Source organism: Pezoporus occidentalis, unplaced genomic scaffold, assembly GCF_034315485.1.
Source record: "Pezoporus occidentalis ecotype Australia unplaced genomic scaffold, CSIRO_AGI_Poc_V1 ctg130, whole genome shotgun sequence".
NCBI classification, from domain to species: domain Eukaryota; kingdom Metazoa; phylum Chordata; class Aves; order Psittaciformes; family Psittacidae; genus Pezoporus; species Pezoporus occidentalis.
Window position 1 is genome coordinate 2,905,539 of NW_026913104.1, and position 17,092 is coordinate 2,922,630.

General features: G+C 47.6%; 1 protein-coding gene across 4 annotated transcripts in view; it reads left to right on the forward strand.

Annotated features, from left to right (window-relative positions):
- KIRREL3 (kirre like nephrin family adhesion molecule 3) overlaps positions 1-17,092 on the forward strand; it is a 270,390-nt gene that overhangs the window by 173,201 nt on the left and 80,097 nt on the right. For 3 of the 4 annotated variants that reach the window (XM_062608784.1, XM_062608786.1, XM_062608785.1), the window contains one exon: positions 5,512-5,589. The exons of the other annotated variant lie outside the window; for it this stretch is intronic. In XM_062608784.1, coding sequence (XP_062464768.1) covers positions 5,512-5,589 — 78 coding nt within the window. The remainder of the gene's footprint in view (positions 1-5,511; positions 5,590-17,092) is intronic. 4 annotated transcript variants of the gene reach the window in all.

Genomic DNA, 17,092 nt, shown 5'->3' on the forward strand with positions numbered 1-17,092 from the left:
CAAAGGCTCTGCATTGCCACTAGAGGAAAAAAAAGGCCTCTTCAAAACACTTCAGTGCTGAGTTACAACTTGGAAGAGCCTCTCTTCCCTTCATTAGGCAGGGAACCTGGGGAAACAATCCCCTGCTCAGCAGCACTCAGCCCTCTTCTTTCTTTCTTCAAGTTGTGTTTCCTGCCAAGAAACAACTTCTAATTGTCTGGTGTCAGGGCCCAGCTCTTGCTGCGGGGCTTCTCTATTCCTCTCCTTGAAGTTTTCGGTGCTGATGCCTTTCGAGGCATCTTGAAGAGCTCTGTTTTACACTGGGTTGAAACAGGTTCAGTGAAAATAACCACATGAAGTTTTCCCATCATTTTCCATTGTGCTTTTTAGCCCAAAGGATGTTTGGTAGAAGTTTTAAGGACCCTCTAGACCTTTACCTTTCAGAACCAGAAATTCCCATAGGGAAAACAGCACTGGGGCTGGTGATGCTGCCGTTTGCCCAGCTCTGCTCCATGTGCTTTCTCCCTTCAATGCAAACAGGACTTCCAATTCTGTGGTCCATCAGAGAATGGCCCTTGTGTGCAGCTGCGTTTTACATCTCGGAGCAACGAGCTGGCAAACACCTCTGCTCCATCTGTTTTCCTTCACTGATGGATTCTTTAAAGTCAGATTGTGGTCCCACAGGGGCATACTCAACTAATCCTCTGCTTTTAAGATTTTATTTGTGCAATAAATGGATGACAAGGTGGTTTGCAAGTACATAACGCAATAAATGGGTTTATAAATGCAACTTTTCTGCGGAGCACTATGGAATAAAATACAATATCACTGCAGCATTTAACACTGATCTCTGGTTCATTCATATTTCAAACAGTAATATGCCCATTTTCTCATCTGGGAAGCCTCTTAGGTTTTTTAATACATTTTTATAAATTAACCAGGCACAGATTTAATAATAACTTGCATTTGTATAGCTTTTTTCATCTCTGAGGATCTTGGATTGCTCTGCAGACTTAATGGGTAATACAGAAATTACATGCCGAAGGATCCATTTGCTCTCTGCTGAGATGTGGTGTTTGGAATGCTCAGCAATGCTCACAGATGCAAACTGCATCGAGGGAAGAAGCTCAGAGTCAGTGTACATGGCAGAAGAGCTTGGAGGAGAAGGATGCAACTTGCTTTAAGGGTGCCCAGAGAACAGTCTCCTGAAGAAGAGGTCATAGGGATGCTGGGGATATCTGCATGAGAAAAGCTAGATGTGCCTGGAAATAAGGTTGCTGATCAACAGAATGCTCCTCCATGCACTTCTAACTTTCGGGATGCATTGTTGTTAGATGTGTTGAAGCCAAGAATGTGGAAACACTTGGGAGATTGGGCTTTTCTTTCTCTAATGTGCAAGATACCCAACAGCACGCAGCTTTATGAGGACAGGCAACATCTAAGCAGGAGCACAAGGTTTCTTAATCAAAGTGTTCAAGTGAGCAAAACCTCTTGGATTTAGTGACAGGACCTTCTCACATCACCCTTGCTGGCCACCTTTAAAGTTTTGTGCTCCTTTGCTTGGAGACTTTTAAGCTCTTTCAAGAGCTCCCACCCAAGTTCTTTGCTTCTAAGATCCCCAGGTGAAAAGAGGCTTTTCCAGCCCTCTGTCTTTCCCAGTCACTGTGTTTTGGTGTTGCTGGCACTGGGGTACCTGGCATGGAGGTTGCCCATTCCCCATCCTAGAAAGAATGAAGTTTAGATTGAAGTTCATGTATGTGACATGCCATTGTGATAATTATTTACTGATAGCAAATCACTATCTCTGTAGAAAGAAAAAGGTGAGAAAATGGAAATGTGATATTTATGTTAATACAAAGTTTTCAGAACTTCATTTAAGAGGCCAGCTGGTTGTGCTTCTCTTAGAAGAGCTTAATTGGTATATAACAGCATAGTTAATTAAATACAAATCAATAGCTTAAACCAGCTAATTGATATTTAATATGTATGGGAAAATAGAACAGTTGTAATATAATTAACTCAATATTAAATAAGCAATGGAATTGCAATTATGCTTTTGCAATGATTCTAAAGTTTATCGTTCTTTAATAAACTTGCAATTAGACAGGATGAGCTGAAAAATTATTAAACAGGTATTATTGGGCTATTAAACATTTATTACCATTCCTGGTGGGATACAGCTACACAATAATACACATTATGATTGTGTTAATAAAGCTTTATTACTGTTGCAGCCTTTACTGCAGTGGTTCATCAGAAACTGAGTTCCCTTCCTGAGTTGTGGGTGGAGGAACTGAGTAAGGAAATGGCAAGCGTTGGGAGAGATTAGGGAAGAGCAGGAGGATGCTGAAGTTTGGGCCAGAACTGGGAGATCTTTCCTCCAACACAAAAGTTCTCCTTTATTGCCCAGGTTGTGCGTAAAGATCCTTTCTTAGAAGACCCTGAGCTCTCATTACTTTTAATTGGCTTTTGCTTCAATTGTCAGTGGCTGCCCTTAACACTGCGTGGTGTGAACTTGCTTGTGATTTGTTTGAGTGGCTCTTGCGTAAGTTTGGAGGTGGATTAATGCAGGTCCTTTTGAGCAAGGTAAAACCACAGCTCTGCTGTGATTCTGCCAAACAAATCTTGCATTTCTTCACAGCTCCTGGAATAACCAACTTCAACTCTTAACTACTTAACCTCTGTTGGGAAAAATCACTTCCCATTGCAAAGAAGTGGCTGGAGTTTGGGGTTTGGGTGTTGGGGGGACACATGGGTTCATATCTGTTTTCAGTGGTGTCTTGGCAGCCCCTAAAGCCAAAACGTTTAAAATGCTGGGTGTCTGCTTAACTATTTTAGCTTTAGGTAGCCACTAAAAGCCATGAAGTGGTGAGACATCCTCAGGCACCAAAGTCATCTTGAAGTATTTTACCTTTTAAAGGCCCTCTCAAGTATTTAAAGGTGCCTTTAGCTATAAAGATTTTTGCATGTTCTCACAAATTTATGATATGAGTTATTAGAATGCAGTGCTCTTGTATAGCTCCTTTCATCATGGGATATCAAAGTGTTTTATAAGCATTAGTTATAACATCCCTCAGGGAGGCAAATGAAAGATAGACACCCATGCTGGTGTGTGCTGATCCAGGTTCCACAAGGGGATTTAACCCGCAATTCCTTGGGATTCAGCCCATTTGGCTCAGCCTTGAGAATCCCTCCTTCCTCTCAGGATTAAGTTGGGACTGGGACCCTTTGGGTCACCTCCAAAGCAAGACAACCTCCTTGGGAGCTTTTTTGCTCCTTGTGACTGGAAGACAAGCGGGCACCTAAGTGGTGGGATGTTCATCCATCCCCCGAGAAGGCTTCAGCTATTGCTGCCTCTATTGCTGCTTTAGCTCAGGATGCTCTTGATGATGTTTGTGGTCCATGGAGAGCACGGCAGGCCCTGACATGCAAGTCTGTGTGTTCAGGAGAAAACCACCCAGCACCCACAAACACCAGGATACTGGGTGCCCGAATGGGTTCAGTAGTAACGCCAGCTTGCTCAGCTCGCTGTAGGCTGCACTGCCTTGTGTGGTGCTAATCTAATTGTGTTGTTTTAATTACGCTTTGATACCTTGCTCGTTGGAGGCTCAATAGGAATCAATGCAGTTTTGTTTTCCTGTCAATAAAGACAAAGGCCTCTTGCCTGCTTCATGGGCTATAGGCGAATGGTCGCAGAGGCTATTGGCAGGCTCAAAGCTCTCCAGCTGCATCCACCCAGAGCATCTGTGTTTGCAGTCAAAGTTCAGCAAGGTCTTATTGATTCTAGTTGCTAGTGCTAAGGGAGGCAACCTGTGCTGCATGTCCAGCTAAGCCAGCAGGCCCTTGACACCTTTCTCAGTCTATTTGTGGCTGTTGTGTACTCTCTGCACATCGTGCTACATTGTGTTGCAAAGCAAGAGGCTGGTTTCCACCTTTGCATCAGCGATGGGAGATGGTTGCTGGGTACCTCTTCCTGTTAATTAGGGCTCTGATTCAGGAAACCACTGAGGATGTGAATAGTTGGCTCATCTGCCCTGATTTCTCTAATCTTTAGACATCTACATCTGACTTAGTCACTGCCTTCATGGCCAACAAGGAAGTTACAAGCACCCCCAAAGCCACGCCGGGTAGGTGAAATGAGTCACTTCTGGAGATGCTCTGGGGCATTTTTTAGGTAGCAACGTGGATTTAAGTGAGAAATTAGATTTTGGCTTACTCTGTGCATCTCAAGAGCCTTACTTTTGCCTGAGCATCGACTTCATTGTGATTAGTTTTGTTTAGATGATGATGCCCTCCGTGGTGGGAGGGAGCCTCAGGACCGGGAGCTGTTGGTCCTCAGCCTCTTGCAGATGGAGCCTTATTTAATGCTAGAAAAAGTGCTTTAATTAGTCTTATGTGTACCCTGAGTTTCCTGGTATCAAAACAAGACTGCTTTTGCTGCACTTAGCACATTATGAGGCAGAATCAGAGCCCATGAGGATGCTAACCCTCTGCCGGGATGCCGTGGCAGCTATTAGCGTTAGGGAGGGATATACCCTCATAAATCTGTGTGCTTTCCCCACATGTCACATTGAACGACTTTCTTCTCCCTCTGGGCACAGTCCAGAGCTCGGATTCAAACCCAAGTTTGCATCATGGCGCTGCAAGCCAAGGCTGGAGGCAGCTCCAAAACTGTTGCTGTGCTCACCCCCTCCTGCCTCACTGCCTTCCCCTCTTCATGCAGTGCAACTTCACACCGAGCCCAAGCTCTCCTTCCTCAGCAGAGCCAGGACTCTTTAGAGTCCACGGCCACATTAAGTAAACATCAAAGGGGCTTTGATCAGCGGGCTCTGCCGAGCACAGAAGCCCCTGAGGAGCTCGGCAGGTCCACAGGCAGCATCGGGGACACGGTACCTTAATTTTCTCCGCTGCGACACAGGAGAATTTGTTTGAAGAACTGGAGCTTTTTGCACGGGGAAAGCACGCGTGCACGCAGCCTACTTCTGGAGAAACCCTTGTTCAGATCTCTGTTTGTTACTGATACTCAGAAAGCGCCATTAAGAAATCAAGGCATCAAAGGCACGCGCCTCCTCAGGCTCCGGCGCTTTACTGCTTGTAGGGTCACTTGCTTGCCTCTGAAGAGTAAGATGCCTCAAGCCAGAGTTACCTTCCCTTCTGAGGGCCGTTTCCCATTTTACTTTGTTGCCTGCTAAGGGAGAAAGTGATGAAAGAGTCCGTATGGTGGCAACGTTCTGATGTGGAGGACCAAGCAGCTCATTCCATCTGCTTGGTAGATAGGAGTGCCTGAGACAGGGGCGAGGTAGGGGATAGTGTCCTCTCTCTACATGTCTGTGTCTAAGTGGAGCAGCGCAGTAGCAGTTGGTTTGGGATGCAGAGTTGAGCTCTGAGGCTGACCAAAGCCTTCAGTTATGTGCCCACCTCACTGGTGCTTTATCAGAGCAGTGCATCCAGCAGGATTTGCTCCCTGCAGCATCCCCATGGGCTTGCTCTGGTCCCCAGCCTAGTCTAACATCGCTGTCTCTTCTCTTACAGAACTGGGGCTCCCAGGACGAGGATGCTGCCTAGTACTTGGGTTCATGTACAAGGAGAAGTACCGCAGGATGACTGAAGGTGAGCAGGTCCCTCACCTTCTATTCTTCTGTCCTCTTTAGCCATCTCATTGCAAGGGATGTGGATGCGCTACTGCTAGGAATGGGTTAGGTTCTTGTGCACACCACTGACAAAATCCTGCTTCCCCTTTGATCTCTGAAACATCTTAGCAGGCACGGATAGGAGGCTCCCCCAGCCTGAAGCTGCAAGAGAACAGGAGTTTTAGTTCCATACATCCATAATCCACTGTCCTTTCCTATGGAAAGGATTTGTTGCATGGAAAGCTCTTCTACAAGTTGCTTCATCTGCTCTTTTCATTCTAGCTGGGTCATAAAGCCTCACTTGTTCCCTTGTCAGTTTTCAGTGCCTCTGCACCTCTCAGAGGTTCCTTTGCATTATTCACCAAACCTTTGCTAAAGTTTCCCTGGTTTATATTCCACTCATTCCCCAAGTATTTCATGAGCATCGATTAATCCATAGAAATATCATAAATAATTATGAAGCATAATAACTAAACAAAAACTATTTATGCTCAGAAGAACTGGCCTCCTTGCTTCTGGTAGCTTCGTTGTTTGGCTCCTAGTGCAAACCTCAGTGCATCATCGTCTTGGACTTAAGAGGACGAGATCCCTTTGGGATGGGAAGGTCTTCAGAGTGTGCCAAGGGGAGTTTGGCTGCTGTGAGGTTCCTTCAGGGACTGCAAACCTGATCCAAATGCAGATTTAATCCATTCTGAGGGCTTTGATTGGGAATAATTTGGACAAAGGATGGGATTGCTGGCACAGGATGGTGTATTGCAGGGGTTCGCCATGGCAGTGCCTTCTTTCACAGGAAGGTTCGCCTTCATGGAGTAAGAGGTGCATTAGCTTTCATAGGGTATAAAACTCACGTGGAGGCACGTTTATGGCTCAAATATCAGTTAGAAGATCAAAGGTTCCTTGGGTCTCCCAGGAGCCCTGATACTGAGCTGATAACATGGGGAAAGTACTTCACAAGACTTCACCTTGTGCTTGTTAATTACCACATGCTTTTTAAGCATTGATTAGAGTGTGTGCTTAATGGGAAGGGGCTGCCCCTTGGGACAGAGGATGGCAGCCTGGTCTGAGTGCTGTGAGAAGGTTCAGTAATATCCCTCTTAATTCCTTCCTGTCCCTTAAGCCTATGGGAGAAGCTGCCTGTGTTGTGCTGGGGTGGGAAAGAGCATCCCAGGGATGCTCAGAGGGTGTCTGAGAGCTGGCAGGACCCATCTTGGCATTCTGTCAATCCTTTGGGATCCTTCACAGAAGCTCCTGTCCCCCAGTGGATTCAAAGCCTGCATTGGCCTAGGAAGTGAAGCCCCTTTTTCAGGCTGAAAGTGGTTTTGTGTGGTGAGAACAAAGGAACATGAAAGGCCAACAGTAAAGCCTTTGTGTAGGAACAGGAACAAAGTGTGCCTGCCTGATGCTGTGCAGCCAGCGAGCTTCTGGCCCCCACCGGCTGCAGGACCATTATGTTTAAAGGTACAATCTGCCAAACCCAAAGGCAGGGGATTTCCATGGCTACAAAGACCACCTAGGATTTGTGTTTTCACTAGAGGCCATTCTGGATGGCAATTGCAAGCCTCCAACCTCCCAGGATTTTGGTGTATTTCAGTGCAGAAAACCACATGGAGGGGGGGTTCAGATGTCTGGTCATCAACAGAGGTGTAGTGAGGGCATCTCCTGCCCAAAGCACCAAAGCCAGGCTCTTTGGGCCAGTTACCTTGCAGGGATAAGGAGGAGAGAGACAGCTTCCCTTTTATACTTTAGCCAAGTGAGAGCTTTTCCTCTTTTTATTGCATCATGGTGCTAATGAATAGCCCTATTAATAATTGCAGGGTAGCTGAAGGAACTGAAAGCAGAGGTAGGCAGTGGGGCAATGGGCTAATTATGGAGCGTGGGGTCTCCATCATAGTGGAAATAGGTAATTACAGGGCTCATTAGAACCTTGCTGTCACTTAACGGAGACATCTACAGAATGCACTCATAGGCAGAGAAGCAAAGAGGCCTTTTCAGTGTGGAGTTACCGCTCTGTGGTAGGAAAGCGCTTCTCCTGGCTGTTCCCATGGAGAAGGTCCAGGCTGGGCACTTGCAGACCAGTGCAGCAGCCTCTCCCAGCGGGGTAAACTCAACGCTGTGGCTTGCAGATGCTCTGTGGCCATGCCCAGCAAGGGGTTTTGGTAGCGTTATGCTGTTTATTTACCAGCTGGCAAGGGATGGATGTCCATTAACACAACTGATTGCAGATGCAGGCTGAGCCACCCTCCAGTGTGAGAACCTGCCTCTGTCAGCGTTAGTTAGCACATATCAATATATCAACCTGTGCCATGAAAAACCAGGTCTGGGGAAGGTGTTGGTATCTCTCCAGGGCTGCTGTCAGCACCGCTGGGAATGTGCAGGGCAGGAATGATTTGGACGCGCTGCACCGTGTGTGATTCCTCCTTGTGAAACGTGCACTGGGAAAAGTGATTGTTTGGGGCACAATTTGGGGCTGGGAAGCAGGAAGATGCTGCTGCAGTGTGGCTGTTAAAGCTTATCCCCCTGCTGTGATTGACGACTGCCTCGTCTGCGTGCTGGGACCGCAGTTTGGTGTGCGGCTGTGAGTTGTAGGGTGAAATTAAGCTGGTGACAGTTGTAGACAGAGGGAGAGGTAGAGCTGTCTGTAATGACGGCCCTGCAATAAAGACACTTTAGAGTTAATCCTCCACCATCTGTCTTCATTCTGCTAATAACCCACTCAATCAGATGCTGCCGAGTGTTTGTTAACATTCAGAAACAGATATATAATCAGGAGGAGCGTGCTGTTTGCTCACCAGGGGCTGGATCCCTCCTTGGGAACAACTCTCCCTTGGCCACAGTGGTTCAGTGGGAGCCAATGTGACAAGGCACATGTTGTGCCATGGAGGTGATGCTGAGGCTGGCTATGAGCTATCTGTTCTCCCCATGGCTTGTGTTGCCCTGGCTCAAGGGGATTTTGGAGTAGAAGGGTGGTATCTATGGGGTGGGTCACCTCAGCCCCTCAACACCAACAGTCTTGAGCTAAATTTGGGCTTGTTTTCTATTCTCTTTTCCCCTTCACATTCAATTCTCCTCCCTTCCCAAGTTCCCAAGGGAAGGCCAGGGGTGTGCTGTAAAATCTCTCTCTGCTCTTGGTCCCTGCCTGTCCATAGGAGCAGGTCCCGAGATGGCCTTGCCTCCTCCTCAGTGGTCCAAGGCAGGCATTCAGGCATCAGTCCCCCTTCTGCTATTTTTCTTCTCTCCTGCCTCTGACTTCCTGCCAGATCTAACTGGAGTCATTAGCAAGCATCACTGCAGCAATTATGGCACTTTCTGGCTGCCATTCATGAAGCTACTAACGGGAACGACTAAGCACTGAGAGGTGTCAGCCTTCACCTCCACCAACTGTTCTCACCAGCCGCTGGCTGCCTGGAGGTGCTACAACCCAAGGGTGAAGCTCCCTGCCTCCTCTTCCTCCCGTTCCAGGCACTTGGCTGGCTCCTGTGTCCTCATGTGGACAGGTGGCATCTCAGTGGGATGGACCCTCTGCTTGGATGGGGTGGGTGGATTTCATCCTTGTGTCTGAGTGTTCAGTGTAGCATCCTCCTCCTGGACCAGCTAACAGTTACTGATTGGTGCTCAGTGAAGGCCAAACTCCCCCTCTGGAGCTCCTGCCTTGGCTTATAGCCCTGCTTCCCGCTTGGCTCATATCCATCAGTTAGGGACAGGCACAAGGCAGCAATCTGTACCTTGATCTGCATCACAGCTGGAAGCAGAACCAAGCCTCCAGTTTTCTGTTTTCGAGGCATCTCCATTCACTGTGCGAAGCACAGCAAAGCCAGCAGCCATTAATGCAGAGCTGCAGCTCCACGTAGCAACCAGCACTGCTCTGTTTCATCGGGAGAGGATGTTGCTTAGCAAATCCTATCTGCTGGGTGATGGCTGGACAAATGTGCTCAGGTGGGGCTTTCTGAATCCAGGGTTTTCTCTAAAGGCCACATGGGGCTCTTGGTCAGCGTAAGACCTCCCAACCTTGAGTATGGGGAGGAAGGAGGGTGAGGACTTGAGTTTAGTAGTCTGAGCTGCAAATAAATCTTACCTTGACTCTTCTGTTCAGGTTTGGGATCTTACTTAAAGGTGCTGGGACTGATGTAAAGCTCTGAGTTCTCGGAGGGGTGGGGTGGGGTGGGGAGATGGAGATGCTAAAAGGATGAGGTTCAGCCACTTGCCTCAAAGGTGGGACATGAGGTGAGGGTTAGTGGCCTGAATAGAAAGGACAGCTACCAACCTGCTCTCTCCATGGTGGTCCATGCAGCCCTTAAAGGCTAGTGTGGATGGTTCTGTTCAGCCACTGCTTGGCAAAAGCATGCAGCTGCCTGTTTCTGGCCTCTGTTATCAGTTTCTTGTCTTCAGGTATCTCTAGTCTATGAATCGGGTTTGGTTCTGCTGGCATGTGGGCACAGAACTCTGTATGCGAGAGCTGGTTTTACTGCTTATAATTATCTTGTTCCCATCCCTTGAATAGCTATAGCTCCTCCATTATTAATAATTGGAATTCCAGTCCTTGTCGTAGATCACAAAATGGAGCCGAAGCTCAACCCAGGCTCTGCATAATGTACCTTGGTCTAAATTGAATAATTGGTGAAATGGTGCAAATCGTTAGTTTTCCCCCAGTTCCTTGGTCCTGGAATTAGTGAGATATTAGTGCAATTAGCCAGTGCTTCCATTTGAGGCTGCAATCATTTGGTTTGTAATTTAGAATAAATGTAAAAGCCCACTTGTGCTTCTGAACGAGTTATTTGTCCTGTTTAAAAGTATCTAATGGGGTGGCTGTCATCTAAGCAAGATACATTTGACCCATTTCAATTTGTTTCCCTTTTAATCTGCTATCTGTTTTCCTGGATCTTTTCCTTTTTTAATAAAAACATAAAGAAGAAGTGGGTGAGAGAGACCAAAGAGGGCAAGAATAGAAGCGTTACAGATCTGGAGTTTATCATAAGCCCAAGTAGTTTGAAATCAAGGCTTTTACACTGCAGAAAGCAATAAAAAGAAAACACTATTCAGAGATCATTTAAAGGGCCAAGTGACTTGTCAATGAGATGCTGCTCTATTCGACTGCCTCCTAATAGCTTCTCAAAGGGAAGATGCAGCTCTTGCAAGATTGAAGGCTGTGCTGCAGGGAGGGAGCACTGGGGTCAGTGGGGTGCTGTGGCAGTGATGCTGAGATGGGTGAAATCCATTTCAAGGCCTCACCTTACTGCTCGGAGAGAAACCAGCTGGGGCTGTGGGATGGAGTTGGTGCTGTTCTGGGGGGAAAAGGCCTGTTGAGAGAAGCTGCTGTGCTTCTGCTCCAAATGCTTCCCTGCTTGAATGCCCCTGCTGCTGCCTGCCATTGTTCAGTGAACGCTTTGTCCTCTTAGAGCATGGCACTGAGATGCAGCGATGTGTTCATGCCATCCATCAGTGACCAGCAAGGAGTTGCTGCCTCTGCCTTGCTTGGATTTATGGGGATACTTTGTCTGGATCTTGAAAGTCACTTTTACATCTGTAACAGTGCAGGCTGAGCATGAACATTCCTTGGCTTCAAGGATAAATCAGAGCCAGCCTCTCTTATCCCTCTAACAAGTGACCTTTCCCCTCTACAGATGCCAACAACCTCTGTGCTGCTGGGAAGCTCAAACTTCACTTTGTTCTCTGGCTTAACAGGGAAAAGGTCTGTCCTTTGGGACCAGACCTGTAACATGTTACTTGATTTAGCTCAAGCAGCATTGAACATCCTCTTGAGCATCCCAACATCTTCTTACAGTTTGCCCTCTGAGGCTTTGCATCAGCCTGCAACCTGGGAATGGGATTTCTCCGAAGCTTTGCTCAAAGCTACAGCATCCCTGGCACAAAATCTACTGGGATCTGCAGTGGTGGGTCCCTTATTAGCTGATCTCTTCCAGGATGCAGTGGGGACTTGGACTGCTAACTCTGCTGTCATCGCTGATGAAGGTGCTGTCCCCTCATGGCTTGGCAGCTTGGTGACAGGGAAACTTGCCTTACCCCAAGCACTGTCACTCATGTCTCCCCATGAAGACACAATCACGATTGATTAGGGAAGGCATCTCCCATCTAACCTGCATTGATGCTGCTGTTCTTTATCTGATAAAAGCATTAGAGATGGAAGAGGTGAGTGGATGCAATGAGCTCCGGAGAAGTTGTTAGAGATGCATCGTTATCAGCAGTGGTCTCATTGATATTTCTGTGGTGCTTTGTGTCTCTGTTAGCTAAACAAGGCAGGGATGCGAGCGAAACCTGAGGAAAAATCAGCATGCAGGCTGTCTTTTTGTCTAGTTTCAAGGGGAGACTTCGTCTGAGTTGGGTCAGCTGGAAAAGTGGGTAATGCAGGACCTTGCTGCTTCCCCTCACAAGGAAGAACTTCTGCCTAAGACCTCATCTCAATCTCCTCTCTGGCAGGTTAAAGCCATTCCCCCTCATCTTGTCCCTACATACCCTTGTCCTTAGCCCCTCTCCAGCTTTCTTGTATCCCCTTTAGGCACTGGAAGCTGCTCTAAGGTCTCCCAGGAGACCTCACTTGTGAGTCCTAGACATTCACAAGGATGCTGCTGAAGGAAGGATCCCATGTGCCCTGCTTTCAGGCAGGATAGGAAACACCTCCTCAGCTTACTGCTTTACTTACTGCTTATTCTACCCCTTTCGATAGCGGGAGCAGAGTTTCATCCTTGTTGCTCTGGTTGTCTGTGATGCAGCTGAGCTACTCTACTGGTTGTAAATCTGACGCAAAGCTTGAGGGTTTTATAGTAACAGTGGTGTTGTAGCAGTTAATGGTCTAAGGGTATAATTTTACCTATTGATTGGAGTAGTGGTCCCCCATGGAAAGCTATTGCTGCGTGGTCTTCAGTAAATGAATACAATACTTCCTCACTCCCTTAGTGTCATGAGATAATTCAGGAGCTGCTTCTTGTGCTGTTCAGCCTGCAGGTGTGTGTGAGAGAATGCAGGATCACGTGGAATCTGTGTTCCCTCGCTTTGCAGGGACTTGAGAGCCTGCTAAAGATGCTTTGGGAATCTTAGGTTAATAAACACAGATCGATATCTGGGATGAGATTTAGAGTATCTTGGCTATTTGAATTCCATTGCCCTTGCACTCCCCTTAAGGTCCTGAATGGCATTTGAAATTGGATGTATATTAAAAGAACGTGCAAGCTGGTGGAGAAGATCTTGTCCTGTAAAATGCGCCTGAAAAGGGCAGAGAGAGCCTTATGTACTTCACCTTACCTTGGTGGTCACCTCCTGGTGTTGCTTTCTCCATTGGGTTAGGGCTGGTTTATTGTTGGAGGCAGGAGGAGCATGGCTTAAAGGAGACACATGGCTTCTCCCCGGGGAGGGTGACTCTGGCTTTCCCATCTCTGTGCTGCCTCCAGGCTGCCCTCTTAGTTTACATTGGAGCCTGTGGTTCTGTTAATAACTCTCCCCTCTCTGCAGAGCTGTTGCTGCAGCCCCGGGGTCTGTTGTTTAGTTTCCTCCCTCTGTGCCCATGGGACCCTGCCAGAGAGGTTGCTGGCAGGCAGTATTTCATCCGCAGTCTAGGTCATGCTGTCAACGTGGTGTCCACCAGACCAGAACCTGGACATGCAGGTATGGATGGGCCATCAAGTCATCATCTGATGATGCCATAAATCCTCCCAGCATAAACTGATAGCATGATTGTGAGGGAGCCTGCAGCTTGTTAAAGTAACTGGAAGCCATTGCTTCCAAGAAGGTGATCCAGACTTCCACTTGGGAAAGAGGCAGGAGTGTGAAGAGTATATCCCCACTGAAGGCTGGAGAAACAAAGAGCGTCTCTTCTGTCATTATGAGGTCTGCTGCAAGGAAACACAGGGTCTGTTCCTTCCAGGTCTGGATCTCCAGCCGCCTTCCCCTGCAGGTAGACACACGTGCCTGCTTTCCACAAGCAGAGCCAGGTCGGAGCCTCACAGGCTGGAGCAATGAAGCAATACTAAGTTGCCACCGCTTAGAATATCAATTAAAACCACTGCATCTTGAAGTCCTGTGTTGAGACACACGCTCTGTATCGATAAACAGCCAGGCTTGCCATTAAAACAGACCTTAAGCCAGCAGAAACAAGTCAACTGTGCAGTTGTGAGCCAGAAACAAAACTGGTTAGAGGATTTCAAGCTAAAGCCATGCTGTGGGGTGGGAACTGATGTTGTGCTTATGACACCAGAAGGATTTCATCTTCACAAGAGAGCCTGTGGCTTTGGTATGATCTGAAAAGGCTGAAACAGTTCTGAAGCTCCATTTCCTGCTGGTTTCCCTGTGTGTCATTAGGTCGTGTAACATCACCTCTGCTCTGCAGTCCTAACAGTGTAAGACAGCTGTAGGTCACAGCCATAATGACAAACAGGAAGAAATTGTGTGTTTCAGGCCAACAAAATGAACTTATTCCTGTTTCTCAGTGAAGTGGGTTTTGGGTTTGCCTGAAAGATACTTATTTTGCATTATCATGCTCTGTTTGGGCTGGCATTTCTTCAACTCTTCTAAAAATCCATTCTTATCATAAGGAAATAGTGAAATATTGTTGTCAAGTATCAAGCTGAGTGCTGCGAGTCCTGATCTTTTTCTCCCCAAGCTGCTTGATGTACCTGGCCAAACCCTGCCATCTGTATTCACTAGATAAAACTGAAGTCCGTTGGCAGCCTTCAGGTTAAGGCTGATGAAGATAGAAGGAACAGGCATGGTCAAAGAGCTGAAGGATAGGTAGGGAGCTTGTGGGGTGGGGAGTGTGATTGCAATTCCCCTTGGCTGGGCAGCCAGCATGACAGTTATTTAGTGCTCAGGGCTGCTAATCTGATCCTTCACAGAGCAGGGCAATCATGCTTCATTGCAGCAGCAATCTTGGGGCCTGTTTATACCCTTTTATGCCCACTATTTGCTCCCGTAAGTATTTACTCAATCTATAAATGCATTAATGGGACTAATACAGAGATATAACTTGAGATGGATTTTTTTTTTTTTCCCCTTTTACAAAGATGAACCTTTTATATAGACAGGGGGAAAGAGAAGCGAAATGTTCAGCGACTAATGATCCTCATCAATATTCATGAGGGATGGTATGCATCTCGAGACGTAAAATAAAGGAAGGAAGAAAGAGAGAAAGGCATTGACTTCTTTAGAAGCTAAATGAAATACTAAGGTTGACCTGGAGAGAAGTATGCCAGGTCCTCGCTGCCATCGGCTCTGACCAGGGTTCAGTTGAGGAGCGGATGTGCCGATATATCATTGTGGCCAGGAGCTATGAGGGTGTTTGCTGGCATGGTACCACAAGTCTTCAGCTGGGGATGAAGTCCACAGTGGGCTGAGTGCAGTACAAACAGGGAGAGAAGCGATCCCTGCCCCAGGAACCTCCATCCTAAGCCAGCTAAAGCTTGGGTATGGAACAGCAGCAAGGGTTGGGACCAGTCTGGGCTGTCCCAGGTGAATCCTAGTTTGCATTGTCTCCAAAAGAGCTCTGGTCTCTGCCATTCCCTCCTCTGAGGTTGCTTGTTTGGGACTTTTAGAGGGTGCAGTGGATTTTACTTGAAGCATAAGTGCCATAGGACTGAGTTACTGGGGAGAATTGTCCCTTGTGCAGGCAAATGGCTCATGTTACAAACATCTGTTTCTAGTGTTCATGTCTGTTTGTATAGGGGGAGCTGGTTTGTTCTTGGGGAAGACATACCTTTATCTACTGTGCTGTTCCTTTTTTTTTGTGTTCTTTCTCTTCCTTCCTGTCCCTATTTCCCTCCCTGCCCTTCTCTTTGCTACAGCAGAAAATCCCCCCCAAGCGTGCTGAACTTGAAGGTGAAATATTACCACCCCCAAATACTTGAAAGCAGAAGGGGGAACCTTGCTCCTTCCCTGCTTCAGTCTTTTGTTAGCTGGAGGATAAGGAAAGCCTCTGCAGAGAAAACACCTGTGGTACGGGTTTGTCAGAAGGATGTAGCTGTAGACAGGCAGCAGTGACAGCGGAGGATGGAAAGAACCAGGGTCTGAATAGCCAAATTTACCTGCTGAAAAGAGCACAGGAGGCCTGGAAGAAAGGCTTCCCCTCATCCCCGTTCTTCTGCAAGTTGCCCTTGTCTCCCTCCGCTTCCAAGGCTGCTCCTTTTCATGTCGGTGACATCCTTCCCTCCTCCGAGTGACAGCCGTCCCACCCCCACCAAGGTCGTCTGCCCTTGAGACCATCTTTGATCTGTGCCCTGATAGAAGGGCCGAGTATTGACTTTGGCTTCGGCTTCATTAAGAGGCAGCCTCATTTGTCAACTTGTTTGTTTCAATAGCTGCTTGGGAGACGGCGGTGCCCCAGCCCCTCCTTGCTCAGCCAAGGCGTTAACTCCCTTCTCAGGGGTGTGCAGGCAAGGTCGTTGCAGGTGGCCTTGCGTAGTCCTCTCCCTCTCATTAATCCATGTCACAGAGGGTTTAAGCAAGATTAGAGCCACTCAGCTCTTGGATAAGAGTCTTGAGGCTCTGGGTGCTGCGAGAAGCTGTGTGTAGGTGAGTTCATATGCAGTGCTCCTGCATGGAAAGGCAGGTCCTGTCTGCTCGAGCTGGGGTCTCATAGTGCCATCCTTGCAGGAGCTTTGCTAGGGCTGGTTGTAATGATTGCAAGCAATGAAGATTCATTTCTCTCCTCAGTTGTCATCAGGTAATGTGTCTGCGAATAATAGCTTCTGGTTTTAATGCAGGTGCTCAGGTGAGGTTAATCAAGTTACCCAGGCCCTTTTGGTTTTGCCTTTTCTGTTGGTTAGTGAATAATGTATTGACAGGGAGTTTGCTTGTAGTGTTCGACCTCTCTAGGAATTACCTGCCTGTGATGCAGGTCCCCAGGGGTTAGATGAGCTTTAAGGTCCCACCCAACCAAAAGCAGTCTGTGGTTCTGTGATCTTTCCCCAAAATCATGTGAAATTCCAGACGTTAGCGTTCCCAGGGTTATTTAAGGATTGGGAATGTGTTGGCATGACAGCCTCGTGAGGCAGAGAGGTTCCTAGCAATGCAATATCCCACCCTTTGCTTAGATTCAGACCAAAAGGCGAAAGCTGTACTGCTAAGGACAGATACCTGCAGCACCGGGTGCTTCCAGACCTATCTGACCTTGTGCAGGAGAAGCAGATGAAACGAAGAAGCCAGACTTCCCTGAGCTACCAACTGGGCTGCAGTTTGCTGCAGACCTCAAAGTCTCCCTGCCCTAGTGGGGATGGGGGTAGTGGTGCTATTTCTTTACTCCTGAGAAATAGAGCATGTGCTGAGCCTTTGAGGGAGCAGCAGCCCAGCCCATGGGAAGGGAAGCAGCTCAAAACCCAAGGCGCTGAAGCTGGGTTGTGCTGCAGGACTTAAAGCTGCTTCTGGTGCTGGCTCTCCTGAGTAACTCCTCATTGCTGACAGCAAGGAGGGAGCTTAGGGAAGATGTTCCTGGCTGTTGCCACAGGCGTTTCGCAGATCCCGAGGGAATAAGGCATCGGTAATCG